This window comes from Clupea harengus, chromosome 16, assembly GCF_900700415.2.
Source record: "Clupea harengus chromosome 16, Ch_v2.0.2, whole genome shotgun sequence".
In the NCBI taxonomy this organism is placed as follows: Eukaryota; Metazoa; Chordata; class Actinopteri; order Clupeiformes; family Clupeidae; genus Clupea; species Clupea harengus.
The window spans coordinates 3,713,019-3,735,163 of record NC_045167.1 but is presented as its reverse complement, the minus strand read 5'-3'; the positions used below and the strand labels follow the sequence as shown (position 1 = coordinate 3,735,163).

At 43.6% G+C, this 22,145-nt stretch overlaps 1 protein-coding gene and 1 long non-coding RNA gene across 4 annotated transcripts; both read right to left on the bottom strand.

The window, feature by feature from the left end:
• Positions 1-1,036: 1,036 nt before the first annotated feature.
• Positions 1,037-3,593, bottom strand: LOC116224010. Its single transcript, XR_004165374.1, has 3 exons — positions 3,462-3,593; positions 3,301-3,366; positions 1,037-1,200 (listed from the first exon to the last, which is right to left on the bottom strand). It is a non-coding gene; the product is annotated as an uncharacterized LOC116224010 (long non-coding RNA).
• Positions 3,594-6,591: 2,998 nt separating this feature from the next.
• glud1b (glutamate dehydrogenase 1b) lies at positions 6,592-21,655 on the bottom strand. 3 transcript variants are annotated; one of them, XR_006152866.1, is made up of 14 exons: positions 21,058-21,655; positions 18,060-18,140; positions 17,798-17,853; positions 16,303-16,366; positions 15,107-15,201; positions 13,554-13,733; positions 10,487-10,624; positions 10,024-10,161; positions 9,492-9,572; positions 9,243-9,366; positions 8,956-9,047; positions 8,704-8,766; positions 6,717-7,700; positions 6,592-6,685 (listed from the first exon to the last, which is right to left on the bottom strand). XR_006152866.1 is itself a non-coding variant. In XM_031582320.2 (13 exons), the coding sequence occupies exons 1-13, from the start codon at positions 21,458-21,460 to the stop codon at positions 7,581-7,583; spliced, it is 1,635 nt and encodes a 544-aa protein (XP_031438180.1). In that variant the 5' UTR covers positions 21,461-21,655; the 3' UTR covers positions 6,592-7,580. The 3 variants fall into 3 exon arrangements, 1 of the variants encoding a protein (XP_031438180.1); XR_006152867.1 differs by having other exon boundaries at positions 6,592-6,766; positions 6,798-7,700; XM_031582320.2 differs by having other exon boundaries at positions 6,592-7,700.
• Positions 21,656-22,145: the final 490 nt, after the last annotated feature.

Sequence of the window (22,145 nt, the reverse complement as noted above, 5' to 3'; positions counted from 1 at the left end):
ATCACCTCCTTAAACAACGTTATGAAATCAGACAGCAAAAAAACGACAGAAGAAATGAAGGGTGTGGATTTGACTGCCTGCCATGTGAAAGTTAAGATTCGCCTGTGGGACGTCAGCGAAATAAATCCATGCTCTGTAAGACGAAAATGTTTTTTGTCCGACTGTTGAACTGCAGTATCCACTACTAAATATTTTGACTGTGATCTGAGTTGTTTCATTGCATTCAGGATGTAAACATAAACACACTGTATTGTCAAATCATTGCAGTGAATTCATGACCTGTAGGAGACCTGCTACAAACAACAGCTGTAAGCTGTAACCTAATTTCTGACATTCCCCTAATGATCTTAGGTGATCAGTCACTACACTGATGTGGCCTTAACAGGGTCAGTTACACGTGAGGTGGATATGTGCTTGTTAAAAGTAAATAAAGTATTCAAAGAACTAAAATAACTGGTGTCGTGAGGAGAGTAACATTAAAAGCCCAATTAAAATGCCTCAGAACTTCAGTAAGAAGCCTTCTATTTTGCAGACATCAAGCTCTTTGGCGTAAACAGATGATTTCCTCTGCCTGTGTTAGCCTATAACTGTCTACATGCCATGGACTAAACAGCCTCTAGAACAGGAAGATACAAATATAACCAAGGAAAGGCTGATAATTATTATGACTTTCCATGAAATATCGGACCTTCTACTGTAATATTCCCTCACTCAGCTTTGTGTCTGTAGTTTATTTAATTTACTAGCAATTGACACAAAAATGGACACGTTTTGAACTTTGTCATTGGACAATAGAATTTATTCCAAAGATTTTATATGGCATCTACTCCTTTCCATGTATATGTAGTAATCAGAGTTCTGAGCATGTCAACACAACCTGTATTCATATTAAAACCCAAATGTTAACAAACAAGATCCATGGCCCTATTAAGATAGTTAGAGTGTATCAATGAAAGATAGTTAGAGTCTTAAATCCAATGAAAGATAGAGTCTTAGATTCAATGAAAAATAACTACTGCTGAAGCAATGGCAGGTAATTTGACAAAATATATTTTTTAATCAGGTCCCAAAAAACATTGTTTTCATATCAAACAACATTATACTGAAAGAGGAAAAGTCATCCAAACAGTTTTTTCCCAAAACCCAAAGCCTTGTCTTCTGCACCGTCTACCACCGCACCGATCTTCTCAGCAGCGACTCCTGCAGGAAAAGTTTCATGAGTGAAGACAATATGCAATTATGATGTAACAACAGTTATACGTTATCCCTTACAGGGCTTGTGTTGGTATCACTGGTCTGTTAATCATATAAGCCATAGTGCCATCTGTGCTAGTTTACAATGAAATAGCATCCCCGTGACAAAATGAGGTGCGCAGAAGAACAAAAAGCTACAAAGCCTTGTTGATAGTCTACATTAATAAATAGTTTCTTGCAGTTAACTGTCAGGGGAATATTAATGATTTCTTTCAGGGGCGGCGCCAGGGGTTAGGCTCTAGCTCCCCCTGGATTAGCCATAGCACCCCCAAGAAAATAATGGTTTATTTATTATTGTTATTTAATTTCATTCTGCGTTATGTATTGTGTGATAATAATATTTAACTCACAAAAGAAAATAATAACAGATTTAAATGAACAGATTGTTTTAGACAGAGCAATCATTCTGTCATAACCTTTGACCCAACTTTCACGTCGCACGCTTGAATGTTGACGTTACCGGACGGTTGAAGGAGAAAGCGAGCTAGTTCGTGGTAGTTTCAAATGAATATCAACAATGCATCGGTTTTTGCTACCTAAATGTCTATGTTTGGAAGAACGATTAAGAAACAAGAGTGACGTAGAAGAAGAAGAACTGCCAGGGGTATCTGGTGTGGATTTTTAAGGAGAGGAACGTTGTCGTCAAGGAGGTCAACCCTCCACCACTACTGAGGGAGGGTGCTAACAGCATCAGTGACATTAGCATGAACGCTCAGGATGGTCCGAGAAGACCAAAACTCCAGAAATATCCACCTTGCATGTTTGGAGTCCAACAAAAGAGTTTTTGTAAAAGCTGGTTGGGACAGTTTGCGTGGTTGGAGTACAATGCAACTAAGGTATTGTTAGCTGTGTAACATTAATGAAAGCTGTCTGATTTGTTGCATGCATTTATTGCCCTGTGTCGCTGAAGACTCGTTTCGGTTGATTAGCAACTAAGATGCCCTTTTTTGCCGAAGATTTTAACTTTTTGCCTTTTTCCTCTTTTTTGGATTTTTTTGGAGCCGCCTTAAAAAAAAAATCAGAGACTCTTTAGCCTAAGACACGCAGTCTGTCTGTGTGCTAGGTATATACATACGGTTCTATGTGATTACTGATGATTGTGAACTGAAATAATATATACATTTTTAACGCATTTCTGACTCTTTGACTGTTTTATTTAATTCTACCTGCTATTCCAAGATTAATTTCACTCTGACATGGTAGTGGTCACGGCTGTCGCCCAACTTTTAATCCTCACTACCACAAGTGTTTTAAAGTAAGTTAGGTATTTGGGATTGCGGACTCTAGAACATGCTGTATGCCTTTTGTCAGTGAACGTCGCAGATGTGCTTGTCTGTCGGAAGAAGCCTAGATAATGATGATAATAATAATAATAATACAATCGGTTTGTTTAGCGCTTTTCATGGACCCCAAAGACGCTTCAGAGAGCAAACATGTAAAGTTGTTGTAGTAGAGAACCATGTGACACATAGGCTATCATCCTCATTTCATAGCACCCTCACTAAAACGCCGAGCTCCCCCATAGCACCTGCAGAAAAAGAATTCTGGCGCCGCCACTGATTTCTTTGTTTGAGTCACAATAGTCTAACCCACTCTAAATGACTACATTGAATAAATAGATGATTGAATGAGTGTGAGTGGATCTCAGCTAATATTTGTAGACGTTACCGGAGCATCCGAGCACGGACTACCGGACTCACAAACAGCTTTTTCCCGCAGGCCGTAAGGCTTCTGAATCAGCAACATTGACCCACTGAACCTCCATCACATTGTACATTCTGCTCCCCCACTTATACAACTACACTTACTACATATATATATGCACATATTTTTATTTAATTTAATATTCCTCACTCCTTCACCCTGTCAACTGCTGCTAGCCCTTCTTTTAATTCAAATTGTTGTTACTTGTTATGTTATATCTTATTTTTTTGATCTTGTATCCCGTCCACTGCGTAGATGTTGCCTGCCAAGTCATTAGAATTTCGCTGCGCTGAAGCTATTTGGTGCATGTGCCAATAACCTGACTTGACGGATATGACTCACCCTTTGCTTTCTCCTCGAGTGCTGCTTCATCGAGCACTTCACCAACTTTCGCCTTTGCAGCATCAGCTGGGAAAAGACAACATAATGTTATGATGCTCCCAAAAGTTATAGAAATTGCAGGCGTCATTGCTAAAGGGCTAAAGCCAATTTTAGAGACTCACCTGCTTTGTCAGCGAACTTGTCCAACTTTCCATCGGTAGCTATCTTTTTCATGAAGTCCATGTTCTTGGGCACGTTTGGTCTCGCTAATGCACACAAGACTGTGAAGAATGACTTGTGTGGGCACGCGACTGGCACACACTTATATACGGTTGGGGGAGGATGCACCCACCCATTCACTCACACAATCCAACCCCACCACACCCACACTCAATCCCTGTACACACCCACTGACTTACACTCCAGCCCAAAGAAACAAAACTCTCCAGACCACGTCACCAAGAATATACTGATGCCCTTCTACCATCAGCATCACATGATCTTGCTCATTTTTCTAATCATTAATACAGTTCTGAATTCTACTACTTCTCCTCAATGGGATGATCCTCTATGCTAATCCTGTATTGATAATCGATTGCATTGATTGTTTAGAATTAAAGATATCCAAAAGAATACAAAGTATAAAGTAAATAAACTTGGCACAAAGGTGGCACAAAGACCTGTTTGGAATAACTAGGTCTTTCATTGATCCAGATGACCAAAACACACAGTTCTGTGGTGCTCTGTGGTTCTAGCCATGTGGATGCTCAAAAACCTTGTGTAGGCAGTACAGCTGCAGCTGGTTTCTGTAGGGTTTCTAGTGAGACTGTGAGTGAGTAGCCATCTGTGGCTTAAGCTCCGTCAGAGAAGCGGTCAGCCCAGTGCATGCAGTGCCAGGGACAATGCCCATGTTTATGTCATGGAATGTCCTGTACGTTATAACACACACGTGCCAAGTGCCACATGCATAATAAACACACACACACTGTGAAAGGATTCTACACCCAAAGGAAATAAAAGAAGGTCAAACACACACTGAAGTGATTGACAGAGGACACAATTTGAGCAATAAATGAAGAAGAGTAATGAATAAATACTTAATACTCGTAGAACTGTCCTCAACCTAGTTTTTAACAGTTTAAGCTGGTAGAAATGCAACTAATGACATTGCTTTCCAATTGGTTTCATAACTATACGCAGCCTTGTATACTAGTTTTGCCTAAGAGAATTTCATGACCTAGATTCATTCACTCATAATTCAATTGGGAAGAAGTCGAAACACAGCACCTGCACAAACTGTTGGAGCCCCGAGCAAGAGTTCAGGTTTTACCGCTAGGACACATCTGCCACGGGCCGCCCCTTAAGGCAGAACGAACTTGGAGTCTTCCAAGAACAAACCCAAGTCTTTTACACTTTTTTCCAATCATTTTCACACTTGGTTCAATACCATGTACACTTTCTCAAAACACTTGACACATCCAGCATATCAGTAGACTTAGATACAAAATGCAGTCAATGACCACTTCTTCATGAAATTCATGGCAAACTTGTTACCAACTATACTATACAACTATACAACAGAGGTGCAGTATAGCATTTGCGTTGAAATGTAGATGTATGAAGGAAAAATATAGATGTAGGTGTCACTGAAGACATTTTCCCACTATTACTGATGCATATGAAAGTCATGGGCCATCAATGAGACAAAGTGACCCAAAAAGGCAACTACAACAAATGTCTATCCAAAGTGACTTACAGTAGCATCTCGCATTGCCCAGGAATTGAACTCAGGTCAGTTACTTGATAAGATGTGCTAAATAATAATAATAATTATAATTGTCAGGTTTTATTTGCGCACACGACACACTGGAAAACACACGTAAATATATGGAGGCGACACAGGACACACACACGCAGGCCTGAGGTCGCGGTGAATTTATCTTCTAGAGTGTTTCTTAAGATTCAAGGCAAGGGAGAATGTTGTAGTTCTGTAAATTCTAAGTTTATAAAAATGTCCCCATGGATCAGCATTTGGGCTGCAGGACACTGTTGTAGCGAAAACAACCTCTTCAAATCTTAGAGTTGATACTCAATCAGAGTCCGAAGACCGAATGCGATGAACTGAAGTTTTATTCAATCTTGCAGACATTTAATTCAAATCGAGAGTGGTGGTCCATGGAGCAGCTCTGTCAAAAACCCAGCGCACTAACTTTTTAAAGGGCATATTCCGTCACTATGCTTTTCCAATCAAAAGCCTAAAACGTATCCAAATTGAACCAACCAGAATATTCTCTCAAACCTATATATTTTTATCCACGCTCAGACAATCAGAATATTCTCGCTCGCTTGTTGCCAGACACACTTTTTCAGGTGCTGGCTCTTGATGAGCGGCTATTATCTTATCAGTAGTTTCACCCCTCCCGGTTATGATGGCAAGGCTCTTTCGTGGGAACTTCTACCTGGTCTTTGATGAATTCCGCATCCCCTTATGCATAAATCTTTCATATTTTGCTGTCTCTGTAAGCCTGCACCTGTGGAAACTGCATGATCTTGTTTTGAGAAATTAGGCCTCTCTGTTTGGCCTGACCTTCATCTCTACACACAGGCCTCTCTGCCTGGTAATTAGGCCTCTGCACGTAGGCCTGACCTTGGTCTATTCACACGGGCTATTCGGCCTGACCTATCAAAAACACCCACCTCTGCACACTTGTTGCAAAACTGTTCACCACATCACTGTATTATAACCATGATTCTCAACAACACTTTTAGTAGTAATCTCATGTGTTGTTGTTTCCCTTACTGTATTGGGAAAGAAAAGTGTCTGCACACTTTGTTTGTGCTATAGTGTACCACAGAAAATTTTGCTTGGAGCTTTCTAAATGAATAATAATAATAATAATAATATGAAGCATATAGCTGAATTTCATATTTACGGTTTCATTTTATATTACATATTTTATGTGTACGAGGTGTAATGCAACACTAAACTGTGCAAAAATAGAGGATACAGCAACACATAATATATGCATTTTGCAATGCTTCAAGTTGTCTGTTTTTTTTAGGTAATTGAACTTTGAGTGACAAAGTAGTCTTCCTAAGAGAGAACATTTGTTAAAGTTACATTTTTCACCAAAGGTTAACCGATATGCTGAGGTGTGCGTCTGTAAAGCCCACTGTGTGAAGAGTTTGGAAAAAGTGTACATGGTATTGAAACAAGTGTGAAGATGATTGGAAAAAAAAAAAAAAACTGTAATAAAGATACAGTTTTAACGGGTAAGAGGACCAGCCAATAACACAATAAACTATCCACCATTGTCATTGTTCCACATTATTTATTTTCAACAAAAAGGCGATACAAATTTCACAAAGCGAAGTGTCAGCTGCCCCTTGATCCCATTAAGGACTCCTCTCATCTCCAGACTAACCTGCATCGAGACGTTTCATCTCCAGACTAACCTGCATCGAGACGTTTCATCTCCAGACTAACCTGCATCGAGACGTTTCATCTCCAGACTAACCTGCATCGAGACGTTTGGCTGACCTAGCTCAACCGAATCACAATCAAACGGTTGGATCACAGAAGTATTCTTAAATCTTTTTGCCAGTGATGCAGTCAGTTGCACAACATGGAGAAAGTGCGTCTAAGCAAAATGAGTAGTGGGTCCAGCCAAAGTACATCAGGATATGACGTTTGCTGATATGCGAGGGGGGAAAAGGTTTCCAAATGTAATTGAAATGTAAAATACAAAAACTTGACCTCCATCTTGGAGAGCTAAGGCCTCTTCAGTGTGGTGAAATGAAAAACTACAGAACGAAACAGGATACAGGAAGAAGGGCTACCTTCTAAACTGGCAAAGTCGCTTTCGGTTGTTGGTGCTACGTTGCTTCATGGTATAAAATGACAACCACTAGAAAAATGTAATCTGTGATTATATTATTCCCCCCCCCCCCTTCTACTGCAACTGAACATTTCCAATCTATTCAGAGAGAGCAAAAACATTAGAAACAGGCAACAGCAGGATTGAAACCGATACAGGACGAGCCCAGTGTACAAAAATGTCTGCGGAAAACAAAATGCATTACACATACATCACAATAATTAGAAGTTCAGCAGGGAAATCTTGTTTGGACATGATATTGAATATTTAGAGCCGTTGAGCAGAGCATGAAGATAGCATCGGGGGAGGCTGTTTGTATGTCAGCCTTGGAACAGGAGGGACATTGGCATAGGAGAGTCAGGCAGGGCAGCTGGGCGTTTCTCGGCTATTATGGACGGCAGGGTGGAGTGAAGACCCGGGCGCTTATGTGAAGGTCAACCCTGCCTCGTTGTACACCTTGAAGACTTTCTCAATGGCGTTGACGTAGGCCGCAGTCCTCAGGTCCAACCCCAGATTGTGTTTGTGGCCAGTGCGCATAATTTGCTGTAAGAAGAGAGTCAAATATTTACATACGTGAAGACATAGATGAAACCATCCATGCATATAGGGGAGCAACCTATTTAAGCATTGAACAGCTGGACTTCTCCAAAGGCTCACTTCCCTTTAAGCAAAGCAATGACACCTATCTACGCTCACCAATGTCTCAGACCTTTGAGCAAAGCAATTACACACATCTACGCTAGTCAATGTCTCAGACCTTTGAGCAAAGCAATTACACCTATCTCTGCTCATCAATGTCTCAGACCTTTGAGCAAAGCATTTACACCCATCTACGCTAGTCAATGTCTCAACAATCTTTATGGAACCCTGAGTGTCTCCCTGACCAGCACGGCTAGACTTGGGTTACATTCTGACAGAGCAGCTTCACAGAGAAAGACGTAGGGCCCTAATTCCATTGACGGGCAACTGGCAACGAGGGAAGTCCGGCGTGCAAAAGGTGGAACTAAAGCTAATTTAATAACTTGGCTAAATCATTTTGCCAGTTTACTACCATGAGCAAGATCCTGAGCGTGAACATGGGTGGATCAGTGCAGCGCGCCAACACACGCCACACCATAGCTTTAGGCCACACCATAGCTTCAGTTCATACATGTTCAGGCACTCTGTGTCCGTCAATGAAATTAGGGCACGCGGAGTTACACTTGTGTGTGAGAGAGAGAGAGAGAGAGAGAGAGAGAGAGAGAGAGAGAGAGAGAGAGAGGAGGAGGTGTGCAGAGCAGAATGATCATACCACACCACACCACAGCACAGCTCAAGGGCAAGGCTGGGCTTCCTTATTATTGCCATTCTCACAGAGTTGAGATAATTAACAGATGTTAAGTAACATCAGACTGCCAAGTACAAGAGAAACACCCAGAGGGATGCGTCTGATGGGACACGCAGATGAGGCATGAGTCACTGTTTAACATGATGGTAGCAACATCCAGTGAATTTCCAACTGTAAGGAGTGTCAGTGGACACTGGGGGTGCAGGTGTGATGACTTACCCTGGCAGACCTCTCCATGGTGTAGGCCAGACCTGAATGCACAATGTCCTTCTCAGAGGCACCCTGGAAAGAATAGATTCAGAAATGTCAGACTTCTGTATGAAGTTAATGAATATATACACCCAACTGGTGTTCTATATGGACTGAATATGATTTCACACACACACACACACACACACACACACACACACACACACACACACACACACACACACACACACACACACACACACACACACACACACTACTTACAGCCACTCTGGCCTGGAAGTCAGAGGTGGGAACAACTGGGATTGGTCCACCTTGTTTTCCAAACTTCCTTTCCAAGCTCTCCTGGACAGACACTGAAAAGGAAGAGAGAGGGCTTGAAGATGTTTGCAGGTTGACAAATGCAACAGCCCTTAACAGCTAAGACCAGAAAGCACACCACCCTTGATGGATATGTGTATGCAGCACATGGAGCAGAGACCGTAAGAATGAAACTGAGCAGAGACCGTAAGAACACTGTAAAGAAACTGAAAAGAGCCCCCTTGACTTACTTAGCAGGTGGTAGTTGGAGTCCCGTTCATATTTGAAGGTCAAACGGCCATAGCTCACATGGTTGAGGTTCTTGAGCCACTCAAAGTACGAGACGGTCACACCACCGGCGTTCAGGTACATGTCCTGTCACAGAACAAATGAGACGAACACAAGAATATCATGAATGTATTCATGACGGCATACATGTCAGCACTTTTATTTTTCTACAGCCTTTAAATGGTGCGGAGGAGACTGAGAGATGATCTCACCGGTATGACCATGATGTTCCTCTCCAGGAAGATTTTGTCAGCATCAGGGGTGGTAGGTCCATTAGCACCCTCTGCAATGATCTAGAGCAACGCACCAAGAACAAAAAACTTCCATAATGAAAATAACTTCAATAATGAACTTTATCCAACTAGGATGTTCTCGCTCATGCAGTAACTCTATTCTAAAGAGGCATCTCTGCTGCCAAACTACGATCCATAGGCATGGCTACATCGTCATATGCAATCTACAGAAATGTAGCCTACTCTTCCATGCAATTCCACCGGGTGTCTAATACCATGACCTACATTAGATCTCTCTCTGAAGAGGGATAGGGTGAGGTGGGCAGACCGGGTATCTATACCATGACCTACATTAGATCTCCCTCATGCTACGTTTTAGCCACAGCACAATGCAGCCTGTGTTACATAAGGGATCATGCAACAGGGAAGAGAGGGGACTGAAGAGAGGGCACTGAGAGACAAAAGACCGAGGCTCTGTGGATAGGAACACAAGTCAGTGATGAACTCTGACCTTGGCCTGGATTTTGTGGGCATTCCTGCTGGTGAGCTGCTTCTCACCGGCGGCAGGGATGAGGATGTCGCACGGGGCCTCCAGGAGGCTGCCCTCATAGGGCGTGGCGCCGGGGAAACCCACAACGGTGCCATGTTGCTGTGAAGTGACGAAGGGACAGGTTATTTTAAGAAACTAATGCTATGCCAAAAATAATGTGCATCAAACAGACTAGAGCAGTAAAATAGGAACCATCACATAATGAGCAAAAAAACATGAATACACTCAAATGAAAACACCAACAATGGATAATTGTTGACAGACCCACACACATTTAATGACACGTAGTTTATGTGAAATCAAAACTGAACTCTATGGTTTATGTTCAAAACTGAACTCTATGGTTTATGTGAAATCAAAACTGAACTCTATGGTTTATGTTCAAAACTGAACTCTATGGCGGACGGACGCTGCGGAGACTTACCAGCTTGTAGTCCTCCAGCTCTTTGGGGTCCATTCCATTGGGGTTGTAGATGCTACCATCAATCTCAGCAATGCCCACACACTTGGCACCATAGCGGTGCAGGTAACGCATGGAGTGCAGACCCACATTACCAAAGCCCTATGGGGAACACAATGAAGGAATATGAGTACGGGTACACATTATATTACACTACACTCTACTTTGGGAGCTTTGACTGGAGCACTTCAAATAGATGAGATCAACTAAGAACTCAATGCTTTCACTCTTGAAGATGTTTTTTTTTTTTTATCTCAGGTGATAAACCACTAGTTCCCCCTCGTGGATCTTTACCTCTACTGCAGACATCATAGAGTCCACACTGGTACCTCTTTTAGAAGCCACCAGAGGGCGCTCCAAAGTCAACTTCAAACTTCCACCATCTCAGCTGTCATATTTAGCTCTCTGTCCCTCCCTCTTTTCATCCCCCTCCCACCGCCCAAACAAATCTAAAGCTTTGGGTATAAGAACCAAGGACCTCCTTCTTCCGAGCGCATCAGTAAATCTCTAAGAAAGTCATTTGGAGGGGACATAATCTCTGATTGGTTAGGGAGGGGCTGGGATTAATCTCTGCTCTTCAATCACACACAGACGTCAGCAGTGAAGACAGAGGCCCCAGGCCTTCTGGTGCTCCGATCGAAGGGATCTGAATCTTAATCTCTTATATCGGAATACGCAGAGCTGTGCAAAGTCTGATCGGGGGACGGGGCTGCCCTCTAGACTTTTGAAGAGTGATAAACAACTCTGCATGAGAGTTCTGGCAGGAGAATGCATGTAACTAGAGGAAGTGACTTTTAACACAAGTCTCTTTTTTCTAGGAAGTGAGAGCTGCTGTGTGTGCTGACAGGGAACATTCCCAGAGTTTGAGGAAGGACTGTGCCACGGGTTTAGAGAACAGGTCACGCAACTAGCAGCGAGACAGCTGCTCACACACCAAATTTAACAGTCGGCACCCTGTCAACCCCGGCCTGTCAGCAGAGGGGATGTTGAACACTGCTTGTCACAAGTATTACTGTTTCAGCTTCAAAGTGGCAACCCGTCGCATGAAAAGGGTAGCATATTGCCACACACCTTAACACAAAGTGGTGCATTTCCACTTGTCTACTACTGATAATGAGCCATAGGAAATGATAGAACATTCCGTCACAGATATTACTCCATGAATGTCCCACTCAACAAGGCGAGAAGATCAAACATATAAAATATAAAATAACAGTTAACTAACCACAGATGTCTAAAGATGTAGTCTGCGATTTAGTTTTGGTTTTGGGAAAGGTTGTTAATATTTGAGCTAAACAGCCCATCAAGTTACACCCCTCCCTTCCGTGCTCCCAAAGCATCTTCTTGATTGGCTGGGATTGTTCGTAGCTGAGTCCGAGCTACTATGTTTGTTTCCCATTCAGAGAGACAGGGTAGTGTACGAATACAGGAGGTTATTTGAGCGCAAACATTCAACTGACAGCTAGAGAACCATGAAGAGCATTTAGCTGAATTTGACAAAGTGTATAGGATTATAATCAGTTATAATAATTTGATAGCGGGGAGAAATAGTTTTGAGTGTATGTGGCATTTCAGTTTCTACTTTATTTCTACTTTAACTATTTTGTATAAGCTTTGAACTTGTGACAAGATTCATTGCAGTGTGATTAAAGGTCGTTGGAGGTCAGTGTTGTTGATGTTAAGAATGTAGGTAGCAGGTTAGTAGTGACTACATTTGCGACAACAACAGCAATCCAAGGTTGCATCCCAGACAAAACAGTGTTTTCTTTGAATTAGTTTAAAAAAAAAAAAAAAAAAAGAAGAAATACTTCCTTATTTAGACCATTGAAGTTCTGCTGGTTGTTTATGAAGAATTATCACTTTAAGACGCAAAAGTCTCCAATTCCTAAGGTACACTCTGCAAATATTCAACATCTCTCTGCTTTTGTTGGTCATTAAAAACTAAAATGGATATCTAATGTAGTTAAACGTACTGGAATTGAAAATAATAACATTCAAAACAGTGCCTCTTTCTGGTTTTGTTAGTTGTATTTTAATATCATTTAATCAGATGTTTACTTAAAGGAGCAGTCCACGATTCTAATCCCATATACTTTTTGTCTGTTTAATGTTTGCACTAAAAACAAACTCTTTGTAAATGGACAACAAACCTAGTGGCTCAGACCAAGCCATGACCATTTCCAGCCAATCAACATGGTGCTTCGGGAGCATGGAAGGGAGGGATGTCATTTGATTGGCTGTTGAGTTCAAAGATCAACAACCTTTCGCTAAACCAAATCGCAGACAGCATCTTTAAGGTAGCCTGACGTTGTCATACTCATAATTCTAGTCAGAATATGAGTCTGATACGGTTCCATTGGGCTGTGATTATGGGGCGTGTTTCAACCGAACCAGGAAAAAAAATGCCTCTTCGCTCAATTGGATAGACCTACAACCAATCAGAGCAACGTAGTATGGGTACCAGGGCCAGCTGATAAATTAAACTTTTACCGAATCCCGTAGGAAGGACAGCAAAAACATCTTTTCGATCGACAGATGCCTTAATCGGGTTTCTCTGTTCGTCTTTCAAAATGAATGCGCTGTCGATGTCTTCTAAAACAGACTTGATGGCAAAATCTAGGCTACACAGCTCTCCAGCGGCAGCCATGTTTGTTGAAAACGAATTCAACCCAAGCGCTCTTTGGTGACGTGGTTGATTACGTTACTGTTCATCATCTGTCCATCATCGTATAAAGCCCGCCCTGACAATTTGATTGGTCCGAACAAATTTCTGTTCGGACATAGTTTCTCCCCAACGGAGCAATGCCAGACCGAACTTCCCGACCTCACATGTTGTGGGCGGGGCTAAGTTCGTCTGGCATCCAGGCTATCTTTAAGGATTAAATGTAGAAATGATGAGGAAAATCTACATTCATCACATCTCTGCTGAGGTGTCGTCAGTCATCATCCCAGTTATTTCAAATGTTTCACAACAACTAACATCTGTTTCATTGTGGGGGTGAGTGAGTGAGTGTTGTGAGATGTTGTGTACCTGAATGATGAAGGTCTTGTCCTGGCAGCCGGGTGTGAGTCCCACCATGCTCATGTACGATGCCTCGTTGATGAAGTTCTCAATTCCGTGGAAGACTCCGCGGCCGGTGGCAGAGATCCTCCCGTGGATTCCCCCCTGGCTGATGGGCTTGCCGGTCACACACGCATGGGCGTTGATGTCCTGTGGAGACACACCAACACACACATATATATTACTACTGACTACCTGGATTCATCATGACATGCAAAACCAGAAAAAAGGCTTCTGATCTATGAAAGGAAAAATCTAGGAAAAAAAATCGTCTAATAGATTGATGGCACATGGAGGCAGGAGTCATGGATACACCTCGATCAACATCTCTAACAGGCTGGAGTCATGGATACACTTCTATGAGCTATACCCCTGCAATCTCTAACAGGCTGGTGTCATGGATACACCTCGATCAACATCTCTAACAGGCTGGAGTCATGGATACACTTCTATGAGCTATACCCCTGCAATCTCTAACAGGCTGGTGACAAACATGGAACTTCCTTGGGAGTCCTGTGTGGCACAGGATGTTTACTGGAAGGTTACATAAGGACAGGCCTGGTCCACTTGACACCACCAGACAGGGTAATCTAAGGACAGGGCAATTCAGCTGGAGCATGTCATTAAGGTGTGTGTGTGTGTGTGTGTGTGTGTGTGTGTGTGTGTGTGGTGAAGTGACGGACGCAACAAGTCAGTTTTATTTAAGAGAGGTGTGAGAGTGGACCGTGGAAGGACTGGGGAGTGAGTGTGCCAAGTGGGTTCAAGGGCAGTGCACTGAGGCCAGATGAGCACCTGGAGCCGGGAAGAGGACAAGATGGACCACACTCTCATGCTAAACTAAACTGCATGACAGGAATGGAGACCGCATGTCTCAATGTTCCACTGAGCAAGGCCATCCTTTAAACATTCCACATTTACTACGCTCTCTCATCAAGGACATGACTTATGTGTAAGATGTCTAGGATGTGCCTGTCTTTTCAAAGAATAGTTTCCGTGTTTCTAGTTAAACCTTTGTTTTTCAGAACAATAGTACAATAAAGAGGAGAGGATGAGCCTATGTGCTTATCTGCTAGATACACAAGAGGAATGAGAAGTGTGTCGCCTAGATTAAAAGTCTAAAAAAAAAAAAGTCTATATTAGAATTATAATGGAAGTGATTCTGAGGGTGTCTGGGCAAACAGACACGCAGATAATTGAGACCTTATGAAGTGCCTTCATATGTGTGGGTGGGTGGGTGGGTGTGTGTGTGTGTGTGTGTGTGTGTATCTGTGAAAGACACACACAAACAATGACGGCACATTATAGCGTGCTGCTAGGGGCTTAGTGCTTGCAGTCCCTCTCCTTTAAACAGCTGCTGAAGGAAAGCATCCTCTCGTATCAAATTAAACCTGACGCTCCATGAGCCTCACTCAACATCTGTGATGCATGCAACACCTTCTGATAACCCAGTCTAAATCCCCTCCCCCCCCCCCCCCCCCCATCATCATAAAAGCCCAGAATACAAACATCCAGGAGCCTCTTACAGTGTGGGCAATAGTGTTGGCATAGGTGTCGGCGATCCAGGACATCTCTCTTTCTCCAGTGCTCATGTCGGGGGCGGGGACATCAATGCCAGGCCCTGAGAGGGAGAGGGGGGAGAGAGAGAGAGAGAGAGAGAGAGAGAGAGGGGGGATGAGAGAGAGAGGGGGAAGAGAGAGAGAGGGGGGAAGAGAGAGAGAGAGAGAGAGAGAGAGAGAGAGAGAGAGAGAGAGAGAGAGAGAGAGTGGTTATTACGTGTGAGCAGCTGTCAGACTGGCGAGTGGGAGGGGAGTTGGAGAGTTAAGAATACTGATGGTGATCATGTGGGTAGACGCTCAGGTTACACCCAGCCACACAGGAGGCCCATCAGGTGCACATTAACAAACACGTTCAGGGGTCTCGTATTTGTGGCATGGACTAAATACCAAAGTTGCACTCTACAATGAAAGTCTAAATTTGCAGTTACATGATAAAGTCTCTTACGTAACAGACCCAAACAGAGACACCGCTATCATCCACCTCTGACGGTGTCAAATGTTACACTGCACTAGATAAAATCACTTACTGTGTTTAGACTGACTACACCAACATGAATATACACACAAACACTAACTATTATTTGGTACATAATGGGGAACAAACTCTTAACCCCACTCATCAGTATCACACACACACAAGCATCAACAAAGACACACACAAACACACTATGAACTACAGTGAGTGGAGAAAACAAGTGAGTATTCACACAGGTGGGGGCCGTGTGTGTGAGCCTCTTCGTGAGGGCACAAATGGTGTCACAGCCTTGCCCCCTGAATGCTTTTCCAAAAACAGCTTCACAAGAGGGGGAGGGAGGGGGCAGAGAGCACAGTGGATATTTAAGCTTCAAGGCAAGGCTGTGAACCCCATCAGGTAAGGAGAGGGCCTGTCTTTTTTAAACATTCCTCAGGAGTTCCTATAATGCCAAATGTTTTTTCTTTTTAAAGAAGGACACTTCAGTTCAAGGTGGCATTCTGTCTTTATGGGTGTAAATATGAACAACAGAAATCCTGGCAGGGATCAACGTGCATCTTTCACTCAGGTCAGTCTATGGTTGATGCAGTGATAACATGAAAGCCTGGTTCAGGTTTCTGGAAAAAGTGCTTTTGAAGGGAAAAGAGATTCTACTCGTAATGCATGAAATCAAATCAAACTGGAAACTCACCAATGAATCCCTTCTTGGCCAACTCGATGGTGAAGCGTCTGGTGATCTTCTCCAGCTCGTTGTCCTATTCAAACACAACGGGACAAATACAGGAAGGTTTAATGATGACCACAGCAGGTTTTCATCTTTCCTGAAAGTGTTTGCAATTTCACAGTCACATGACCATACGAAACCTCCCTCTCGACCACTAACTGTCCATGCCCTATTACAACAGCTCCTGATGAAACAGTTCAGCCTCTGACTACAGCACAGTTGGCTAAAACTCCTGAATACAGAGCCAGCTTCTGTTGCCCTTTAATGCTAAAGCTGATTAGATTTGATAACACAGCCATAATAGAGTCCTTGTTTTGGCCTATGCCCGTGCCTCAAAGCAGACAACAGCAGCTCTTGCTCTACTAGTAGGTGATGCTAATGAAACTCAGCGCCATCTCAGGCTTTACACTGCTACACATCTAGTCAGCCATAAATCCATCTCAGAAAGTTCATTGTTGTGTGGACATCCTCCATAAGGGTGTGTATATGGGTTAGGGGCATCACGAATGGTCATTGCTTGAAATGATATTAAAAGGGATTGACTCTGCCCCCTCTCCATAGCTCACTGATCCTCTGAATAACATTTCAAGGCTACAGCCAACACTGTCAAGTTCTGGCACTGCCAGGCTGGGACAGATCGGCCCTGTTGTGAAAATCATCCGTCACAGAACAGAGGGATTGGATATTAACTAACCCTATCCCTAACCCTAACAGAAGGACTGGAAAAATCTGCCCGAGCGGCTCCAAGATGCAGGCAGGAGAGAGGGGCTGGAAATGGAGCCGCAGCCTGGGCTGGTGCTGAGCCAGTGGGGGGAGGGGCGTGAGGGGCGTGAGGGAGGGGTGACGGGAGGAGAGGAACCCTCTGGCACAGCAATGTCATCTCCTATCCTTCAAAAGCAGATTCAATACGACAAGGAATAGGAGCAGAAGACCCACGTGTCTGCACTGCAGAGCAGAGCAGGCCATAACAGAGCATCTCGCTCGCCTCGAACAGCACATCTCTCGTTAGGAACTCACTAATAGAGATGTGGCGTTCATGTGCATGAGAAAGCAACTCGTTTATTTTATTCAGATTCCGTCCCGATTGAGTCTCTCAGGTCACAAAAACAAGCCATAACAGCCAGCGGCCATTTCCAGGCCCCTTTGTCTTTCTGGCACACTGAGCACTGGAAGAGGAGAAAGAGCTCTTTGAGAAGCGCAAAAGACCTGAAGAGAAACACAATTACTAAGAGCACAGAGATGGCTGACTGAATTAGGGGGTGATGCATAGGCCTCTTATTGACGCTGCAGCGCACATGTTTTTCTCCACACTTGGGGAGCGACTGACATGTTTGTCTCTGCGAATGCTAATGTGTTCTCGTCAGACCTTCGTCCTTTTCAGTATGCAGCTAATAATTCAGACCTTTAAATGCTGTGTAAATTGGGTTGTCGTTCTTCTTGACATTCTCACAGAAACACTTACTGAGTAAGTCTTGGGGTTGATCTTAACTCCGGCCTTAGCTCCACCGAATGGCACATCTGACGAGAGAATGACATTTCATCAGTCAGAGCATCCTTAAGAAATCAGCAAAGACCTTGAAAATGTATAATATTTTAATATACAGTGCATAGGCAACAGTGATACTGGGTAACTCAGCACTTTTGCTTCTAACAGGAAAAAGCAGAGGAAGCTTTCAAAGATGTGCTTGAGGGCTATGCTAGGATAGAGGAGGGGGGAAACTTACCAACCACAGCGCACTTGTAGGTCATCAGGGAAGCCAAGGCTTTGACCTCATCCACAGACACGTCCATACTGTAGCGGATACCTGTGGAGAGGATTCACACCAGAACGTTTCATTGAGACAGTGGGAAAATCAGTCCTGTGGAAACCTCACAAACATTGTGTTTCAGACAGCACTGGGTTCAATCGATTTTGCAAAGCTACACATCGTGGGCCAAAGAGTCAGCGGATGTCTGCAGTATGTGTGTGTAGCAAGTGTAGCATGCTAATGTCTTAAGAAGGGTATAGGTTAGGAACAATAAATCCACCCAAGTGAGCTCAAATGATCCAATTCTTTCTAACTCATAATTTTGCAATTCAGATTAGAATGATGATGGACATGGAGAAACTCTATGTGGGATGTGACAGGCAGCTTTGCAGGAGAACAAATCGACGTGATGAGCGATGCATTCCCCTTAAAACTCTGCATTGGGGTTAGCGTTCCCATTATATCTTACTCTGCATTAGGGTTAGCGTTCCCCTTATATCTTACTCTGTTAGAACACATCACCTGCCTGATCTGCCTTAACATTTGTGCTTATGGTGCACATTTAGAGGTTTCTCCAGAGGTCATCTAAATCTCTGACATTACCCCTAATTCCTAGTCCTGGGTGTGCACAAAACAGCTTCACTAAAATGGTACAGGCAATGCCTCTGGACCTTTGATAGAAAACATAAGCTAGGCTAGCACTTCCCAGAAGACAAAAATCATTTTCTTGCTCACTCATTCTACCAAATAAAACCATCATAAGCCCTTTCTGAAAGAGCACACCACCTACATACATGCAGTTTTAGCCCCTAAATTGCTTAGGCTACTCCACAGGTGCTCACTAAGTAGCATGGACTGAAGAGGAAGGTGGTAGCTAAGTTCACTATGATCCCAGAGTAACCCACATTGTCAATTGTGTCAATTCCCAAACTGACCTTGGCAAACTGACCTTGGGCAATGACGTCCGTGTGCTACTAAGAACATCAGGAGGCCAAAGGTCAACATACCCCTTGAGGTTTTAGGGGGAATGATTAACACACAACAGCTCCTCTAGCAGCTTAACAATTGTATACCTAACCCAAACGCCGACAGACATCACATTCATAACCCCTTATCTGTATAACACCTCCGTGCAACAACAGTTGCAATTCCCATCTTACTTAAAGAAGCAGAATGCTGCTTCGGCCTGCCAAGTATACCAGCTGTGTTAGCACAAAAATGAAATAAAAAAATACTCTCACATATTTTCCACCACGTTTGTTCAGCCAAGAACTGCAGCACCAATACTATTCTGTCAGCAAGTTTTAAAACCTTTCATTTTCACGAGGAGGCCAAGAAACTTTTCTGGGTAGGCTAACGGTTTCCACTCTGACCTTGAGTGCATGCGGTTGGCCTATGATAATTTGTTAATGACTTCGTTGTAGTTACACCCGTGATTGAACATTCCTGAAGCCTTATGGCAACTGTAAGGCGCTTGGAATTCCAGTGAGTGGGCTAAATATACATGCTGAGTGTCACTGAGTGGAGGGAAAAGAACTGCTGAAGATCCAATGGCCGTGCTAAATACAGCATACAAAAACTGAACCGCTGGCCTCAGTCGGGTTCAATGTCATTACGTGTTTTCTGTAGTTTGTCTGTTGTTATGGCTATTTAGTGTGCAGTTTGTCTACCCCCCCGAAAATGATAAAATTGACCAAAATGTTGATATGTTGCACGACAGGCCTACGTGAACCGAAGTGGAGTCTGAGGACGTGGACTGGGATGAAATGTGTATGAATCCATGAGGATACATGAGAACTGATGGGCAGACAACAGGGATCAAACCCGGTTAGTGATTTGAATTCACAACAGGGTCAAAGACCTATTTGGTGAGCAGCTAGATCTAGATCTCAGAGAGTAAGGTCCTGCAGCCTCTCTCTGTCATACAGGCACGCTTGGGATTGCCTCATAAGTCCTCTGTTAGCAAAAATGCTCACCTTGCACGCATCAACTCTCTTCCTGCCAACTACCCATCATGCAATGCATCACCCCTCACAGGTCTCTGACACATTTCTGGTGTCTCCTGACCTCATGTTGTACCAGGTGGTCTCAGTTGCAGCTGCCACCTCCTCTTGAACAGGTCATCAAAGGCAAAGACCTGACCACTGGTCTTTGAGCAGCTGTTGACGCCATAATTATGTGTGGCCAATGGGCTTCAGGATCTGACCACTGATGTCAGTGCAGCTGCTGCATTCAAGTGATTTCAGTGAAAGCTATTAGTTAAAACAGCACACACCATACGTGGGGTTTTCTATTTCTAAAAAGGTCCGTGACAAGGTCATCCAGTTGTCGTCAAAATACACCTAGGCCGATAGTTTATGATACATTCGCTCTTAATTGGGAAACGCGGGGACAGAGACGGAGAAACGAGTGCGTGCCGAGACGCAGCAAGTGCCGCATTCAAAATTGTCTTGTTTTAAAACAAATTTTGACACTAACATTTGATTGGCATGGGGTAACTAATGACAGACAAAAACTTCGGAGTTTTGTCCTTCGAGCTTTGACGAAACTGAAACTGGGTGTTCTGTTCAGTCCTTAGCAACCTGTTGCTTAGTTTTGATAGAGATTTTCTGTGCGGAGCTTAGCCGGGAAATGGTCTTGTCATGCTAGTAAACTGACGAAATTACCAGGCCGCCTAGTGTCTAAACAAATAGCAATAAACAGTATAGCCTGACAGGCCTATTCATGCTTAGGCTAATGCATGGTGAACGACATACAGTAAATCACAAATAAGAAACACCAGATTATACTTAACACGCCTATGAAAGAGAGTACACGTATAATAGTGCGCCTAACGTTACCGGGGAACCAGTTGAACTTGGTGTTCACGATGAATTTCTCCATCATTAGCCATTAGCTACTATTTGTTAAGGACGATCATACCACCTGCACGACCAATGTTTCAGCTGTAAAAGAGAGTCGTGCACTCACTTACCCCCTTTGCAGGGCGTTCTGTGTTGACTGTGTTGCGCCCGGTATCCCTCGATCACTTCCCATTCGCCGTTGTCACGTTTGATTGGGAAAGATACACTTAGTACGTGGTTGCAAGGCTTTATGATCCTGAGAATTCCACGCACTCGCTTCCTCTTCTGTTCCGGCGTTTCCTTTGATTTTCCCAAGTCTTCAATCAGCTTGTCTTCCACAATAGCAGCACCGCGGTCAAAAAAGCCCTCAACCATCTTAAAAAAATTAGGGTCATCTTGTTTTTCTCCAGCGGCCTCGCTGTAGTGGCGCACCCGCATCAAAGATGCGGAAGCTGGAAGAGCCGAATCGACACATCCCGAGGCCAGAGCATTACTTACTCCACGGGTGAGTACTTCCCCGAAATACCGGTACATTTTAAACGAGGTATACTGTGTTTTACTACTGGTTACAAAAAAAAACTGAAAGATGTAAGTGGCGCTATCTACAAAGGAGATAGAACTGAACGTGGCCGCCGCGGCTCCTCTCTATGCCCCGTTCAATTACTAAATGACAGCATTCATACCACCCCCTTGCTTTAAAAGCCAGCCCGGTGTCTCTGAAGACTTCTGCACAGAAGAGGGAAGGTCAGTTGGGGGCGCGTCTCGAAAGGGGAGGGGGTAAATCGCTGTCCCACCACTGTCATTGGCTCGTGGGGGCGTCCTTTTAAAACCGGGTTTCCAGAATGCCTCGTGTGTATCAACCATACGATTATGTCTGCACAACCCTATCTGGTGACGTTGAAAATAAACCCGTGTAAACACAGGACCATTTTTACTTGCAGTCTGCATTCATAACCTATGGATGGTGTTGATGCTGACGTTTCATTATTGATCAAGATGATTCTCCTCTCATCACACTTATATAAAATGAGATTCCCCACTGGTTGTCAAGAAGATATCTCTGGAATAAGTGGTTGAGCGGCAGAGATGAGTGTGTACTGTGCGACTTACTCTCCCAGGACAGTGCCATTATCTCTTGAGAAATAGTAGCAGCTGTAGGGTTTGAACAGGGGAGTGACCTCTGGACATTTACATTCTACTGGTGTGAAATCCAAGACCT

Excerpts from the sequence above, each read along its gene's own strand:
- glud1b (XM_031582320.2), bottom strand. The coding sequence starts at position 21,460 with ATGTACCGGTATTTCGGGGAAGTACTCACCCGTGGAGTAAGTAATGCT. Across the intron at positions 18,141-21,057 it reads CAGAACGCCCTGCAAAGGGG|GTATCCGCTACAGTATGGAC; the intron begins GTAAGTGAGTGC and ends TCCTCTCCACAG. Across the intron at positions 10,162-10,486 it reads AGCTGGAGGACTACAAGCTG|CAACATGGCACCGTTGTGGG; the intron begins GTAAGTCTCCGC and ends GTCACTTCACAG.